The sequence below is a fragment of the Carex rostrata genome, chromosome 5 (assembly GCF_964058835.1).
Source record: "Carex rostrata chromosome 5, lpCarRost1.2, whole genome shotgun sequence".
Lineage (NCBI taxonomy): Eukaryota > Viridiplantae > Streptophyta > Magnoliopsida > Poales > Cyperaceae > Carex > Carex rostrata.
In genome coordinates this window covers 5964645-5982866 of record NC_135922.1, presented here as the reverse complement: position 1 = coordinate 5982866, position 18222 = coordinate 5964645, and the positions used below count along the sequence as shown (strand labels likewise).

The window sequence follows — 18222 nt, the reverse complement described above, 5'->3', positions numbered from 1 at the left end:
AAACATACCAACAAAATTTCATATAATATGCCATTAATTTATAGTTTGCTGATGTTTAAAGACTAATTAATTTCAAACAATTAAAAATTTAATTCACTTGATAAGTGTTACAATATGAATAAAATGTCATCATTGATGAATATATAATTTGGGAAATTTGGGAGAAAAATAAAAGATACAATATACAGTTCTTCATCCCCAAAGTTTTTCTGCCGCAAAAGTTATGATACGACCATGAGAAGCAGCTGACACGAACAAATACCAACTTGAGTTTTACCCGCTACACAGTTTGTTACGGATATACTATATTCAGAATTTGGGACAATAGGTGGGTTGGGGTTGGCCCTGCACAAAATAGATCAAGTTCAGAAAAATGGACACCTCCTAATAAGCAGATCATTATGAAACAGATAACTAAACGTTATCTAAATTACTGCATTTATATTGCGACTTATACTGCCAAACAAGTACATGCCAAAATTTTCTATTTAATTAAGAAAAAAAACAACAAAAACATAACACATGCAGCAAAGTAGTACTAGTTAAAATGAAAAAGGATATATGTACGCTAGCTGTCAACAATAATTTAACATCCAATTCGGATTCAACAATAGAATAAAAAGATTCTCAATAAGTAGAAACTTCATAACTTAATGCAGCTACCTAAATCAGAGAGAGGAAATTACAACAACAATAATAAAATAGAAACAAAATTAACAGTATAATGAAAATTCAACTGGCACCAAGTTCTGGTGTAGACCTTAACCAACAACAGAGTACATGGAATCATTTTCAAGATCCACAAGCCTTTGGAGAAAATAATATTTTGTTTCCAGAGATATGGAAGTATACAAATCTGAAAATTCAATACAAAGACAATTTCCTGCGAAGAAATCTCTTCACAATTGGACACTTAAGTAATAAACAGATATAAAGAGTTCTGATGGATTGAATTCTACAGGATATTTAAGTTTCGAAGAAGGTAAAATGGGAATTTTGCAGATCAAATAGACTTCTATGTAATTTCTTAAACTAAGAAAATAATGCAAAATAAATTGCCCGTTAACTTACATGTCTTTTTCTGACATTTTGGTAAATCCAATTGCCAAAGCATGCTCTTTACCTTCGGCCAATATTGCCTGAAAAAGAATTTACAGATTTACAACAAATACCAAGTTAGCATCTTACCCAAACCAATACCACTATTTGGTACTTTAATTTTTTGTTTTCTTTGAAGGTGAGATGGCATTTCGAAGTTTGGTATATCTGTTAATTAAATGTGAGACGAAACCAAGAGTGAGGCTATATATGGTACTATGCACAGTGCGGGTTGATCTATATTATGAATCAATATCTCTGTTTTTAAAGTTCAACTAGTCAATCTAACATGATCTCCATGTGAAAATGTACTTGTTAAACAAAATTTACATTTTTTTAGATAGGTAGAAAATCACTTGATCTAAAAATTCTAGATTATTAAAAAAGTAGTGATATTTTACCTATAAAAAAATAGTAAGAAAAATTCAAAAAAATATAAATAATTTCATTGTACGGACCAATCTGCACTATGCATGGTAGCATAGCTTCACTCATGAAACCAACATTTTAAATCAAACATAAATAATTTCATACAAATAGCCGAAAAATGCAACCCTTGATAGAAACAATAAAAAAATTACCACAGGTCTCTCTTCCAATACTTCATCCAAGGAACCACCTGGCGATGTCAGACCGGGACACATTATATTAGCCCCAGAAAGAACAAATTTTATTGCGTCTCTGTCCACTTGAAACTTCTTCCTTACATTAGGGTCTAAACAGGAAAATAACATATGTTATTACTTATTCAAAAAAATGAAAGTAAACGTCAATTCAGGTTTACTGACTTACATCAAGAAAATTTTGTATGCTTTTAATATTTTTTTTCCAGAAACAAAATTAGGACTACGTAAAGATCAATGAAAATTATAAAATACTAAAATGAAACAAAAAGAAAAACGTACATTGGTGTAGAAGGCACAAAGTTGGCATGTAAGGACTGTCTTGTATGTTGAAAAAATAGTGGCACATTGTTCACCACTACTAAATTGAGGTGGTTTTGACTGCAAAGAACAAAACAAGAAAAAATAACAAAAAATTTAAAAGAAGAGGTTATTTCAAGCATGGTTCCGAAAATCGGCCGATTCCGAGTTGACTCGGCCGAGTCGACTCGGAATCGGCGGTGTCCGGGGCGAGTTTTACCCGATTCTCGCGCCCGTGCGAGTTTTTCGGCAAAACTCGGATGAACAGTGCCGAGTCAGCCGAGTTTTCCGATTTTTTCGGCCGAGTCAGCCGAGTTTTACCCGATTTTGCCCGATTTCGGCAAAACGGATTGAACAGTGTAGAATCGGCCGATTCTGCCAACAGCCAATGAGACGGACTCGTAGCCTCGTACGGCATAGAGGCGAGAGCGGGGAAATCAAATCCCGTCGTTTCTTTCTCCTGGCAGGAAGGAAAAGAGAGAGAGGGAAGGCGGAGTGGGCCTTGTGCTTAGTAGCAGAGAAGGAGAGAGTGAGAGACCACTCTTGCGTGAAAGGGAGAAGGAGAACTGAAAAGGAAGAAGGGGTCTGTGGGGCCCGTCGGCAGAGAAAGAAAAAGAGAAAGGGGTCATGGACCCGAAATTTTAACTCAATGGAGCTTATTCCCCATTTTCAATTCCATTCAAAGATCAAAGGGTGAGATGGCTTTAGGATTTGTGCTTGATTTAATCCAAAGTTTCAAAAAAATTCAGAATTTCAATATGAACTCATCTAATTCAAAATCAAAGGTTGAGATGACTTCAAGATCCGTGCTATGATGAGATCCAAGGGTTAAGACAAATCCAGAATTAAAATGGGGTTTCCAACTAAATTGGTTTGAAAAGAAAATTTTCGTTATAATATTCATATATGCATATAAATATCTAATTTGGCTATATAATTTTTATTAGTACGAGATTTGTAACTTTTATAATTTTTATTAGTACGAGAGATTTGTATTTTTATTCTCCTAATTAGAACTCAATATATTTATTTATTTTCACGAATTGAATTAATTTGGTTCATTTTCTTTCTTAAGTTTCACGATGGTAACGAATTTTCTTTCTTAAGTGTGTTCTATTTCTAATGTTTGTAATACATTATATAAGTAGTAAATTATGTGAGTGTAATATTGTCTTAATTAACATAGGTTTTTTACAAATTATTTTTATCAATTTTTTCCTATTTTTTGGCTACAAAACAAGGGTTCTGCCAAAAAAACCCGAGTTACCGATCCGATTCTTCCGATTCCGGCCGATTCATCCGATTCTGACTCGGCGATCAAAAATCCGATTCCGATTCCGATTCCGAGTTTCAAAACCTTGATTTTAAGCTGGCATGGAAACCAAATATTTTGTATTACTTTTAAAAAACTAAAACTAACTGATACACAACTTGATTTTTTTTTTTTTAGATAAGTGGGATCATTTGCAACGATTTCCATTAATGAAACCATACAATGTTTTACTGGTACCAAACCTCTGGTAACCAAATATTGACAGTTCTGTACCTAGCTTTGCTAACCTTTATTTACAGAAAGCCAAAATCTGACTTAAATCAAGCAAAAATTGGACTTAAATCAAGCCAAATCAATTTACATAATGGGTTCCAGGTCTCTATAGATTATTCTGTTAACATGATGTACAAAAGACACACCAGCTTAATTTAAATCTTAAATTTACCAGTCACATGTAATTTAGGTTAAAATACATGAGTAACTTTGAAACTAAATCAATAAATGCATATGTAATAAATGAAAATTGAAACAAATGATAAGAAGAAACTCACCATTTGACAACAACAAGAGGAGAGTTTTTAGGAATCAGGTCCTCTAACACAGGTTCAAGCCCAGGGTACTGAAACAAAATCATTCAAAAATTTAATTTATATAAATCAAGTGCTGCAAATCTATAAAAGCACTAAAACGAAAAAATGGTTGAATCTTTGTGGAGTAGAAGGTGAACCTCCTCAGCAATGCTTTGTGGAATCCTTTGCTGGACTGATGCTTTCACTTGATTCTGTGCAGATACATCTTCATAAATGAACCTTCAGATAGAAAAAAAAAAAAAAAATTAAAGTACCAAAAGATGCCACATTAGATAGATTATCAGAAATGATAACTTCATTATATAAAAGCAATCAAATATTCTGATTCTGAAGCACAAAAGCAAAAGGGAAAAATCATTTGTCTGGTAAATTTCACATAAATCACAGGCAGTACAAAGCAATCATATATTCTTCCATTGAGAAAAAAAAATTCACCTTTCAAATTTTAGCAATATTTACGAATCCAACGAACCAATCTAAACCTAGTTACTAACTTCGTTTTTGAAAGATCGAACTCGACATAGCGAATCTCAAAATCTCAAGGCTTGAACTGTCACAAGTTGGAACGAACCAATCTGAAACCCTAGATAGAGAGAGAGAGAGAGAGAGAGAGAGAGTACTTCTTAAACATGGCTGGCAGCGCGAAAGAGAGAAGAAGAGAGGTCGACGAAGGAAAGAAATAGCAGCTGCTCTTTCTTTCTTTCGGTGGGGAACTGGAGAAGAGAAGAGATGTGGGCCGGTGTTGTGGGGTGGGGCTGATGCACCTCTAAGGCTGATTCGGTTTACGAGGACCGGGATTATTTGTGGCTCTTTGTGGTGTCTACACTAACAGTGGCGTGGAGGCCTAGCACAATCATAGTTACAAACAAAAAGTTTGGGTTTGGTTTGACAAGTTTAAAAATTCGGGATTCGAATTATAAATAATTCAATATAATAAATAAGTCAAAAAAAAAGAAAATCTCTAATGAAACTCCAACAAAAAAAATGACATTTTTTTCGCATTTTTTTTGCGAATAATACGTGACTTGCGTTTTATTCACGTATAAAATGTATTATACATTTTTTTTAATGTTTTATTCGAAGTTCAGTTCGAAAACATCAAAAAAAACATTTTATACGTGAATTAAACACGAATTATACCCGAATCATTTCAATATGAGCGCAATTAGCACCGTAGTGACAAACTAATAGTTCGGATACATTTCGTGGGGTCAAATATTCCTGATTCGGGATAATTCAGATATAATTTGGAAATTATCAGAATTATTTAGATTAGAGATCTCAGTTCTATGAAAGAGCAAAAAAAAAAAAGTTATGTGAAAAATTTGGAAAAAATTCGTAAATGATTTGTAAAATTTAAGAAAAATTTGTAAAATTCAAGAATTATTGACGAATAATTTGGTCCCAGTTCGTTTAACTGAATAATTTAGCGTTCGAATCGACATCACAAAAAAAACAAATTATTCAAGAATAATTCGTGAATCTTGTGACTATGATCTGCAACGGACCAAATTTGATCCTATACACATTAAGATTCACACGCCGTACAAATAAGAACTTATGAATCTTAATGTAGATCAGATGGCTCTAATCAAACATCAGATCAAATTTATTTTGATGTCTATCGCACCAACCCTCACTCCAATGACATGTGTACAGGATATAACAATCTAAGTAGATAAGGGAAGCGGGTATCCGACGGGTATGTACTATTCAATCCACGTTGAGATTCATACAAAAAAAAATTAAATTATAAATTGTCCATAAATCTAAGAAAAAATAATGTCGACATGCATCAAATTTGATCTAATAGACATCAGACTCAACTCCTAGTAGAAAATATTTACATATTATGAGAAAAAAAATAGTATTGTAAGAAATTACAATCTGAAAGCTGCTACAAAATGTACACTATTTGATTATTTACTAAATTTACAGTGATGCAATTTAACCTAAATTAAATCTAATTATCTAAGTACTTCATATTGTTTTGTATATTGGGAATAATAATAAACTTTGTGAGAATTTACTTGGCTCGATCTGAGATGTAAACGGTATAATACGAATAGTTAAAAATTTTACCGTATTTTTATCTGTTATAAATTTTTGGATACAAATATGAATACAAATAATTTCGGATATAGATACATATTGAATAATTTAAGTAACTTTTTAGATTTGGATCCGGACGAAATCAAATGATATCCGATCCGTTTACATCGCTAGCTCGATCTCAAATTGCCAATTCGTCATAAAATTTTCGTCCATCGACCCTCAAATAATTAACTTTGTGGAGAAGTCCCTCAATAATTTTCCATAGTTGTATGGTCCAGTGCAATGCAACTTTCTGTACACGTTTTCATTGGTTTTTGTTTTTTTTTTTTTTTTTTTTTTTATGTTAGTGGCTTTAAATGTCAATTAACAAATTCATTAGTAAAAAATGTATTTACAACGAGTCAAATAACTCTAATTCCTAAATTTAAACTTGTTTATTCTCATTAATTTATTTAAATTACTCTCACCATCTAATTCTACTTATCTCTTCTCCTTATTAAGGAGCTTAATGTCTAGATCCTGCAAGGGTCCTAATTTATTATTTTTTTTTCGGAAGGATGCTCAACCGTTGAATTTCCAGATCGCACATAGACGAATTTTCCAAATTATGCACTTCAACACTTAAGCATGCATTGGTCGCGCCGCATATGATCCCAGCGTCCGTAGACCGCGCGCCGCACCCGTGGACCGCGCTTCTGAACCACGCGCGGCGCCTGCGGACCGAGCCTGTGCACTGCGCACCTTTTTTTTCTGCTGAAGGTGGGATTCGAACACTAGAGTTCACATGTGTTATCTTGTAGATAAATATAATATTTAACTATTTTTCTCTACAAATTTGATTTAAATTATAATTATATAAATATCATATATAAAATAATAAATAAATAAATATATATATATATTAATTACCGTATCACCGTATCCGTATCCGTATCCGTATCGTATCAGTATTATTATTGCTTTGAGATTTGTGCAGCACGTATTTGAACTGTTGATTGTCAAAAAGGTCACGCAAATAATGAAATAATGAAACGCTTGATCTTCTTCATTTTATAATATTTTATAATGAAATAATATGTTTCCGTTGCAAAGCACGGGTACGATGCTAGTTTACACTCTTAACACCCTAATGCATCATTCTCTAACCCTCTACACTATTGGATTTATTTTCGTCCGATAGTCGCCGCACTTCGATGGTCCTATCTACTCACCACCGCACTCCGAAAGTCTGATCTACTCGCCGCGGTGCTCCAAAGGCCGAATCTACTCAATGCAGCTCTCCGACGGCCGGATCTGCTCATCGCCACGCTCCGACGTCCGGATCTACTCATCGCGGTGCTTCGATAGCCGGATCAACTCACCGTCTCGCTCCAATTGAGATGGGTAGAGACTATATGCTCCAAACTTCGACGATACTGCACTTTCGGCTCCGATTGGCTCGGCTCAGCTCGGCTCTCCCCTCTCTCATTCTCTTCTTTACTCAAAGAGATAGAGATGAAAGAGGGGAGTATACCCGTTTGTCGGATTGAGATCTAGAAGAATATAAAAGGGAAAAAAATGGAGAGGGATGGAGGCGGGGACGGCTAAGTTACTGGCTTTTTATTTTATTTTTTTATTTTTTTATATATAACTTCGTAGTATATAAGACTTCCCTATTATTTGTAGTTTTGTTGTGGGATTAACAAAAATGAAGTTGTTAGCTTATGAAATTTATTTAGTACAATTTTGAAATTTAAAAAAAATAAAGTTCTACATGTTATTTTAATACATTCTTTTTTACCGTTTTACTTTATATTAAATAAATTTTAAAATTTTACATGTACACATATCACTTATAAATTAAATTGATCAAGTTCAGAAAAATGGACAATAGGTGGGTTGGGATTGGCCCTGCACAAAATAGATCAAGTTCAGAAAAATGGACACCTCCTAATAAGCAGATCATTATGAAACAGATAACTAAACGTTATCTAAATTACTGCATTTATATTGCGACTTATACTGCCAAGCAAGTACATGCCAAAATTTTCTATTTAATTAAGAAAACAAAAAACAAAAATATAACACATGCAGCAAAGTAGTACTAGTTAAAATGAAAAACGATATACGTACGCTAGCTGTCAACAATAATTTATCATAGTCAGTAGGGACGTTCTAGTATATAAGACTGCTCTATTATTTGTAGTTTTGTTGTAGGATTAACAAAAATGAAGTTGTTAGCTTGTGAAATTTATTTAGTACAATTTTGAAATTTAAAAAAAAATAAAGTTCTACATGTTATTTTAATACATTCTTTTTTTAATTTCTTTTTTACTGTTTTACTTTATATTAAATAAATTTTAAAATTTTACATGTACACATATCACTTATAAATTAAATTGATCGGTTTCAATGGTTTTAATAAATTTTAGAGTCACGCTCATCAAGAGGCCTGATGATCATAATACAAGCTAGCTTTGCTCGCAGTATTGTATCGATTATTCGATCAAAGAAAATTTGTTGAGCAAAACTAGAGTATTGTATCATTTATTGGATCGGTGATATTTATTGACAATTTTAATTGCGTCGCTCGGATCAATTGTAGAGATGAGCACCGTATTCTTTCACAGAACCATATTTTTAAGATCTATATGGGCCATACAATATATTATAGCCTGTGTAAGACTAAGGGCCTTGTGCCAAACCCAAAAATAGAAAATAGCAGTCCCTTTCGATCCAACGGCCACGCAGAAGCAAAATTAAACAAATAGCAGTCCCTTTCAATTTTTATTTTTTTATTATAACACGAGAACAATAAAACATTAAAGATTTAAGCATTTGTTTTATCACATCTTGATATTTATGTAAGACTAACAATTCCAAACACCTGTGTGGACACTAGAGTACCAGACCACATCAATCAAATTCACTGAACATTGAAAAATAATATATAGGGCCCATTTTGTGACTTTATTTATTGGAGTTATTGATCCACTATCCTTGATAAAGATCTAAACAGCTACTTTGGAGAGATCATTTGCTGCTACTACTTTATAAGTTTTTATGTGACTATTTAAGTTGTGGGGGATCATTTTATATGTGTGGTTAAAAGTCTCTCTCTATATATTTTTACCAACAAAACAAAAATAAAATGAAAGTCACTGCAATATAACAAATCATTTATATATAGCCGCTCATTTAGTAAAAAGAAAAGTAAACGAAAATAGGAAATTGTCAAAAATGTTCATTTTTATCTCTTCAGCCATATCACACACACATATATATATATATTCTTTTTTCTCACAGATTGAGAGGTGGTGTATTTGCATATTTCCAGTTTGCACGCTCATTTCCACTGACTGATCTACTACCAGCCACATCATCTGCATTTACCAGATCAGTTAACTCTTTGATATCTTCATCTGAGAGTTTCACTTTCAGTGCACTTATATTGCTCTCCAAGTTCTTAATTTTGGTGGTTCCTGATATAACCCACAAAAACAAAATTACATTTCAATTGTCAGTATTATTATTTTAGTCATTGTTTTGCTATTGTTATACAGGCCTTACATGAAAAAGTTAATAATAACAAGCATATTTTTTTTACAACCATTTGAGAAGGATGTTGCTTTCTAAAAATAATCATTTGAGAAGGAATGTGACAGAAAATAAATCAAGCAAACCTGGGATGGGAACCACATCATCCCCTTGGTGAAGAACCCATGCCAGAGCCAGTTGAGCAGTTGTGCATTTGTGCTTCTTCGCTAGGCTCTCAAGCCGAAAAAACAATTGTTTGTTCTTCTCCAAATTCTCCCCCACAAACCTTGGGTGATTTGTCTATTTTCCAGTAACGAAAAATAATTAGTTTAGTGCCAGCAACATGTACTCCTGGTACTATTACTTTGCAAAGCTTTGAATCAGTAACTTAATTATGATTTTTGTTTAATTGGGGTTTGATTTTCATATAATAAATAAAAAATTGAAAGGAAAATTAGTATGATATGATTGGATAACCTGTAAATCTCTTTACTAGTATGGCATTAATGGGGCCTTCCCAAAGATTTTAACTACAAGGTTTAGTAATTTGTAATTGAAGTAATTTAACTCTTGAATTAGTGCTTGTAGTATAGTTCTTGATTATCTCAATATATGAAATTAATATTAACAAAATCATTACTACCTATTTAAACTGGTATATGAACTGAAGGTGAATTTGTCAGAATAAGGCAATAAGCGATATGGTTTAAAATTTACCCAATATGAGCCGTCCTTTACTTCTTCGACAACTCCCCTTCCACCGAAAAATCCACGACCAAGGGGACTGTAGGCTACTATTCCTATGCCAAGTTCTCTGTACCAAAATGCAACTAATAAGTAACCTTAACAATATTCATATATGTGTGTGTCATATATGTGCATGCTTGATATCAGAATAAAGAGAAGAAAAAGTATTACCTGCAAAGTGGCACAATTTCTGACTCGATATCACGAGACCAAAGGGACCACTCCATCTGCAAAGCAGTGATTGGATGCACTGCATGTGCACGCCTAATTGTATCAGGACTTGCCTCTGACAATCCTATATACTTCACCTTCCCTTCTTCAACTAACTTCTTTAGTTCTCCAATCTATGTAGAACAAAAACTCAATCTCATAAGGCTAGTGTTTACTGATTGGTATTACTTGAAGTAAACAAATATCTACAATTTGTGGCCTCCTATTTGTTTACCTAATTGATAATTCTTCACAAGGGTAAAGACAAATGAATTAGAAGTAACAAATAATTAATTGGATAAGAATTTAATTACAGTTTCCTCGATTGGAATGGTTGTATCAATCCGGTGCTGGTAGTAGAGATCAATGTACTCTACTTCAAGTCTTTTAAGGCTTGCCTCGCAACACGCACGGACATAATCTGGCTTGCCGCATATCACTAGATTTCCAGCAACATTTATTGAAACCCCAAATTTGGTAGCCACTTGCACCTTTACCCTTGGCAAGTGCTTAAGAGCCTGATAAGAAGGCCTTTGTAAGTTAGGAAAATAAGAATTTTTTTGGTTTCCACTTCAAATGGAAGTGTGAGTTTCAAATCCTCTTTTTAGTAAATTTATAAAAAAATTGACCACACTTAATTTTCTTTTGAATTTCCCAAATCAAGTATGAAAGCAACATTATTTTAATTTTTTTTAATTAAAGGCCCCCGGTTCACTCTGGCATTTTTAAGACGTTTCAAAAATTAAACCTGTATATCTCCATAGAGAAATGATGGCTCATGTCACTGCACTAAGCTTGCAGTTACAAATTCTAAATCTAAATCCCCTGTATGAAATTGAAGTGTAGAACTAACCTTGCCAACCAAAATCTCATTGGTATGAGGTCCATACACATCCGAGGTGTCAAAGAAAGTGATGCCGCTATCAAATGCGTGTTTTATTATCGATATACCTTCATCGTCAGACACCGGAGAGTTGTAAGCATATGAGAGTCCCATGCACCCAAAACCCAGCTTTGATACCTGCAAAAACAACCTTAATTATCTCTGTAAAACTGTGCATGAAAGGGTTTTTAAAAAGAAATTACAAAAAAGTATCAGAATAATTAGTACCTCTAATCCCTGGGATCCCAATTTCACTCTAGAAGTGGCCATCTGCGCTTGCTCTGTTTTTCCTCTTGAACAAGTACAGAGAGGAGTTGCTTTGATGTATATACTGTTAGGGAATGATACTTTACGGATTGATTAGGGAAGCAGTGACATCATATTATCATAATCAGTAGCATGACCCAAACCATCTCCAGTTATCAAACAATTCTTGCAATCCATTTTGTTTTCAATATTTAATGTTGACCTCAGGCCCTCAGCCAATTACTGGACGAATCAAGTTTTGTAATACTGGAGGAGACCAATAATATGCAAGTGAATCATACTTGACTTTCAATAATTGAGCAAATAAATTCTCCAAAAAGTCTATAAACATTTTCAACAAGAAAAACGACTGCTGCTATTAAACAAGTCTATATTTCTTCACACACATATAATTATTGTAATTAAATCCACAATCTCTGATACACAGTTTGTGGAATAGATTTTTAAGGATTAAATAAAACATCATGTATTTGATAATGAACAATTTATAATACTGTTTTAAAATCAATTTAATAAGACTAAATTAAAGGAACTTTTGGAAAGAAACATACCAACGAAATTTCATATAATTTGCCAATTTATTTATAGTTTGCTGATGTTTAAAGACTATAATTAATTTCAGACAATTAAAAATCTAATTCACTTGATAAGTGTTACAATATGAAAAAAATATCATCATTTATGAATATATAATTTTGAAACTTGGGAAAAAATAAAAGAGACAATTCACAGTTCTCTTTACTTAATTCTCTATTTTGCAGTTTTCACCATTATGTATTTTGCGTACTACAAATATATAAAGAGAAATTTAGATATATGCCCATCATAACTTGTTCAATTAGATATATCTCCATCCAAAATTGAAAATTAGTTATTTCCACATCTAAGCATTACTATTTTATTAATATACCCATCCTTTATTTTTTGACTAAAAAAAAATCAAATAATATTAATAAAATATCTATTTGACAATTCTGCCCCTTATTTTAAACTATACCGTTACTCTCAATCATTTTCAGACTCCCTTCCTTCAATATGTGGAGTCGGTAGGTGAATTTCTCGATGATTGTCAGTTCACAAATGTGGAGTCGAAACTGGTAGCACTTGGTTGTAAGGAGTGCCTTGTTCCAATTGAAAGTGCAAAACCCGTTGAATTCAAAGCTCTTTATGAAACTATCTCAAGATGCAATGTACTGGTGACTGAAAGAAAAAAAAGTCCAAGTTCAGGTTGAGAGATCTTGTTCAAGATCAAGGCAGGATTATAAGATGTTCAATCGAGCCTGTTTGATACCTTCCTTCCAATTTTGACCTCGCCATTGGTTCACTCGGGTCTCTCATTTCCTATGTTGATTTACTGGCAGATAATAGCAATTATGGGAATTATTCGATCAAGAAGTACAGTTTGAGAACAAGACTGGCCTGAACAAGAATTTTAGCTTGTTTGGTCTAATGAACTGTACCAGTACTGCTGGTATGGGAAAATGGCTCCTGAATCGGTGGGGTTCGGGCTGTTTGTAGATAGGTGCGTGACTGGCTAACGGGTCTGGTTAGTGAAGTTGTATTCAGATTTATTGGTGAAGGGGGAAAATGTGTTGGGTTACGACTTGGTCCTGGGTTTGATGTAGGCTAACAGGTTGGAGAAATCTCTCTTAGCCATTAATGAGGTGGTTGGGAGAGAAGAAGGAAAGTTAATGTGGCTGTTGGTGTTCCTATGACTATGAACGAAATTTGTAATCCAGCCAAAGTACTAGAACAATTAATGCCAGAGACGTTTGTTTGATGTGCTTCCTTTGCTTTGCCATGATGAAAAAACTTTGGTTGGGTGAGAACTTAACTTGGGTGCTGTACCGGTCTGTGGTGTGCATTGTGCCTTTGAAACCCACGGCTACCCTTCTTGAGTCTGCTTGAGCTGTTGTAGGCATGGCTGTAATCCTTTCCCCCAGTAGGTTGACGGCGTTGTACAGTGAACCAACCATCTTCAGAGGCAACAATCCCTTTCACCATTTGTTTTTTGAAAATCGCCCCTTAACGGGTCTCTTGAGAGGATCTGATAAGAGAGCCCCGTTAACCTCATACTTATGGCGGACAACAATTATATGCAAGTGAATCATATTTGACTTGTAAGCAGCAAAGTGTAATGATTTAGACTTGACTTTGAATAATTCAACAAATAAATTCTCCAAAAAGTCTATAAAATTTTTCAACAAGGAAAACAACTGCTACTGTTAAAAATCCAAGAGTGCTGTTGTTAACTCGCGTTCACATTATAAACAATTTTTTTTTCTTCACACACCTATAATTCTTGTAAATCCACAATCTCTGATAAAAAGTTTTTGGAATAGATTTAATTTCTGATAACTTACAACGGGTTTAAGGATTAAGTAAAACGGCATGTACTTCATAATGAACAATTTTTAATACTGTTTTTAAATCAATTTAACTAAGACTAAATTAAAGTAAATTAAAGAAACTTTTGGAAAGAAACATCCAACAAATTAATTTCATGTAATTTGCCAATTTATTTATAGTTTGCTGATGTTTAAAGACGATAATATCAGACAATTAAAAATCTAATTTACTTAATAAGAGTTACAATATGTATAAATCTCATCATTGATGAACAATTTGGGAGAAAAATAAATGAGACAATTCACCTTTTTATTTATTTACATATTGTGCTAGTAATATGGGGGGAGAGAACCACCCGAATTTTTTATTAACAAGAATTAAAAATAATAATTAAAATTAGATCAGTTTTCGAAAATTTCTGAAAATAAGCAAACGCCATAGTTTATGAAGTCTGGCGCGGAAAAAAAAAATGAAAAAGAAAAAAAAAAAAGAGCGTCCTCTCTTTTGCTTCATTTTTTCCCCTCTAGACAGACATGCAAAAGAAATGTTTTTGAATGGATTAAGGCATGTACTTTATGGGTTTTGAGACCATGACTATCTTTTGTATTATCTTTGCTTTATTTATTTTTATTTCAAGCTCAAAACCAGGGGTTGAAAATACCTTTTTTGGGTATACTTTATATTTGTACAGTTGCTTACCAGCTCTAGGTATTGCTTTTAGAGTCTGGGCTACATAGACTAAAACTCATCCTATTTCCTCATATCTTGCTATTCCCTCTACTTCCAATCTATTCCTTTCCTCCCATATCTCTTCACACAGCAAAGAGAGAAAATATCACTCCCAACTGTCGATGTCAACATCGCATCTGATCTTGGCGTCACCATCACACCCTCTGACAATTCCGATCACTGCCACCGCCAATTCGGCTTGCACCAGCCTGCTGCGTCGTGCACCAGACCAGATCAAGAGGAGACAAGAAGATTATCTTCGTGACTGCATATTGTCGTGCCAAAGTTTTTCTGTGGAAAAAGTAACTAATGATACAAACGCAAAGTAGTAGTACTTAAAATGAGAAAGGATGTCCATATGTCTAACGGTCAACAATAATTTAACATCCAACTCGGATTCAACAATACAAATAACAATGTTCTTAATAAGTAGAAGTACTTCATAACTTAATGCAGCTACATAAACTGGAAATAGGAAGTTACAAGTTACAACAACAAAAATAAAATAACAAACTACTTAATAGTACAATGAAAATTCTACTGGCACCAACTTCTGGTGTAGACCTTAACCAAGTACAGAATAGATGGAATCATTCTCAAGATCCACAAACCTTTGCAGGAAACTAGGAATAGGAGGCATCAAAACTTCAACAACACCCTCCAACATTTGAACAACTTGTCGCATCGATGGTCTATCTGTTTCCTTCTCTTGAATGCACCAACAAGCAACCTTACAAACTATGTTCAGCTGCCCCATATCGGCATTTCCCTGCAACCTATCATCTAACAGGCACACAATCTGTCCTTGTCTAGTTTTCATAGCAGCATAAAGAGGGAAGTAAGTGCATTCCGGATTTTGGAATTTCTCTGTATTTCTCTTCCCTGATATGATTTCGAAAAGCATCATGCCGAAACTATAGACATCGGCTTTTTTTGTAATCGGTTGCCCACAAATCCATTCGGGTCCAAGATAGCCAATTGTTCCTCTCATTGTTGTTAATGCTCTGCTAAAATCTCTCCCCAGTAGTTTTGCCATACCAAAATCCGCAACTTTCGGACAAAAGTTGGCATCAAGAAGTATATTCCCACGCTTAATGTCACAATGAATAATGCAGTCTCTGCATTCCTCATGCAAATAAGTTAAACCTCTTGAAATTCCAACCATTATTTCGTAGCGGGTATTCCAGTTTAAACCATCGCATTGATTCGAAAATAGATGAGACTCTAAAGAACCATTTGGCATGTACTCATACACCAACGACCTTCTAGTGCCTTCGGAACAAAATCCAAGAAGTTTGACAAGGTTTCTGTGTTGAATTATTCCTATCGTTTGCACCTCCGTTCTAAATTGCTTCTCTTCAAAGCAAGCATTTTTCATTCTCTTAACAGCCACAACAGTTGAATTTGGTAATGATCCCTTGAAAACACTACCAAAGCCTCCTTCTCCTAGCTTATAAAAGAAATTCTTGGTGATACTTTTTGTTTCGGCATACGAAAATGCTACCAGTTGGTCCCCAGTTATTTCCTTTCGGTTGAAGATAAGGCAAATTGCTTTGCGCTTCCAAGAAACCAATAACCCAACAACCAATAATGTTGCAACCCCTATGGTTGACATAATGATAAACCAATAACTATGTTTGGGTGCTGCAGTTCGAATACGAATGTTCATTTTATGTCCTTTCCCATAGTCACTTCTTAGGATAGTATTTTTTAGTTCTTCAAACCATAGGCTACAGTTATTCTGATAAGAATAAGCGGTACAAGAGCAATTACTAAGACATGTTGCGGCACACTCGTTTTCATCTTTTAGCACAAGCAATTGGGGATTATCAGGATACTCATCTATGTTTTCTATTGGGAGGAATACTATATCAGAACTGGAACTTCTATTAATTTGGCAATTGAGTGATATATCTCTTGAACAACCGCCACCATAGTTGTCGAATGCCCACCATGTTTCTAGATTTGTAGGATGGAAATAATCAGGACAAGAGCATTCTGGATATGAGGTACCAGCATTGGTACCAACTGAGCAGAAGCTAGATTGACCACAAAATGAATCAAAGTCACACTGAGTATCAGGACTAGACCAAAGAGTAGTATAATTGGAAGGGTCATTAGGCCAATACATCATAACGAACCAGTAGTCTAATTGTATGAATGTATGATTTTTGTTGGGAACATTAAATGTTACTAAACCATTGCCATCATCCACTATATCAATTAATTGTGGAAATATACCATGATATGTAGAATTTCTTGATAATTGTCTTATAATGAACCCCCTAGCTCTACTTGGATCTAACTCCAAACTGAACTCAATAGAACCTGAATAATGATTAGCCAATGTGAGGTAAACATTCTTTCTGGTGGCCGCATTAAATCCAAGTGGTGCTCCCTGGAACCAAGTATCAGTTGGGTGATCAAAACTCTGCCATACTATTCTAGAAATGTTATCCTCTACTTTTAGTACAAGATTGCCGGTATCAAGAAGAACTGCAATGGTGGATGTTGTCTCATTCGATCTTGTCAGATGTGTTGACCAGATCAGTTCTTGAGATTTGGTCAGTACTAAATTGCCAGTAGAAGAAATATGCAGTTCAGACATAAGATGATCTTGAATAGGATTGCCTCTATTGGCAACCCACAACAAAGAATTAGAAGCATTTACAATTCGAATTGCCAGGTAGTGGTCATAAGACCCCATATAACCACCGAAAAGGCTGAGTTCATAGATACCATTTTTGGAAACTAAGGTTTGGCTTCCAGAAAGAGTCTGACCTGGTAGGAGGGTGTCCTTGGCTTTACAGAGACGACTTACCATGATGAAGATGATGATAGTGAAAATGAATAGTGTCATCGGCAAGTTTTTCCTCTGTGTATCTGTTCTTCTTTAATCAAAACCAAAGGTTTGTGGGTGTGAGAGGGTGCGAGACACACACATACATTATCCTACACAAAGAGATGGTTAACTTCTATAATAAGACAAATAAATTAAGAAGCTCAGAATAATTAATACGGTTGAATGAATGCATGGTTCCTGTTAAGTCCTTGACTGGTGGATAAAGAAAAAGAAGGAAGAAAAGTAATTTGAAGTCTCGGATTAATTAAGTATAATTTATTTTCTAATATTTTATTTTGTATTCTTTTATTATACTTTTTTAGCCATTGTTTATGTAAATGTATAAAGTTTAAGATTTTGGATTTCTTTGTTGTATTTTATTTTTTTTAGTTAAAATATTATTTATGTAACATTTTGTGTAATGTTATTGTATGTTGTTTATATTGGTAAATATACTGTTGTTGGTATGTATTGTGTTTAAATTCATAGTTTTTAAAATTTAGTTTAATGTTTTGGTATATTGGTACGTAATTGTAGTGTTTAATTTCATTTCAGATTTAGATTTTAATTGGTATCTTTTTTTTGAAATATGAATTGTACATAATTTTAACCATTTATACTCAATATTTTTATAGTAGTGACATAGTACTTAATAACATACATCAGCATAAAAAACAGTTGAGTTCGTCAAAGTCTTCTCCTGTCAATATCTGGAAACCACCATCGCATTAATTTTTCCA

The 18222-nt window shown here is 33.9% G+C and overlaps 2 protein-coding genes and 1 pseudogene across 4 annotated transcripts; all 3 read right to left on the bottom strand.

The window, feature by feature from the left end:
- Nucleotides 1–136: 136 nt before the first annotated feature.
- LOC144554611 (uncharacterized) lies at nucleotides 137–4626 on the bottom strand (annotated as a pseudogene). Its single transcript, XR_013511664.1, has 7 exons — nucleotides 4505–4626; nucleotides 4022–4103; nucleotides 3846–3913; nucleotides 2004–2102; nucleotides 1680–1813; nucleotides 1072–1139; nucleotides 137–345 (listed from the first exon to the last, which is right to left on the bottom strand). The product of XR_013511664.1 is annotated as an uncharacterized LOC144554611 (transcript).
- LOC144554603 (G-type lectin S-receptor-like serine/threonine-protein kinase At2g19130) lies at nucleotides 361–17581 on the bottom strand. 2 transcript variants are annotated; one of them, XM_078302915.1, is made up of 2 exons: nucleotides 15252–17581; nucleotides 361–807 (listed from the first exon to the last, which is right to left on the bottom strand). In XM_078302915.1, the coding sequence occupies exons 1-2, from the start codon at nucleotides 17498–17500 to the stop codon at nucleotides 762–764; spliced, it is 2295 nt and encodes a 764-aa protein (XP_078159041.1). In that variant the 5' UTR covers nucleotides 17501–17581; the 3' UTR covers nucleotides 361–761. The 2 variants fall into 2 exon arrangements, with proteins under 2 accessions (XP_078159041.1, XP_078159040.1); XM_078302914.1 differs by having other exon boundaries at nucleotides 362–787; nucleotides 15229–17581.
- LOC144554610 (putative aldo-keto reductase 1) lies at nucleotides 9081–11675 on the bottom strand. The gene is made up of 7 exons (XM_078302928.1): nucleotides 11524–11675; nucleotides 11266–11433; nucleotides 10727–10930; nucleotides 10374–10546; nucleotides 10173–10269; nucleotides 9602–9755; nucleotides 9081–9400 (listed from the first exon to the last, which is right to left on the bottom strand). Exons 1-7 carry the CDS (start codon nucleotides 11563–11565, stop codon nucleotides 9219–9221), a joined length of 1020 nt encoding a protein of 339 aa, XP_078159054.1. The 5' UTR covers nucleotides 11566–11675; the 3' UTR covers nucleotides 9081–9218.
- Nucleotides 17582–18222: the final 641 nt, after the last annotated feature.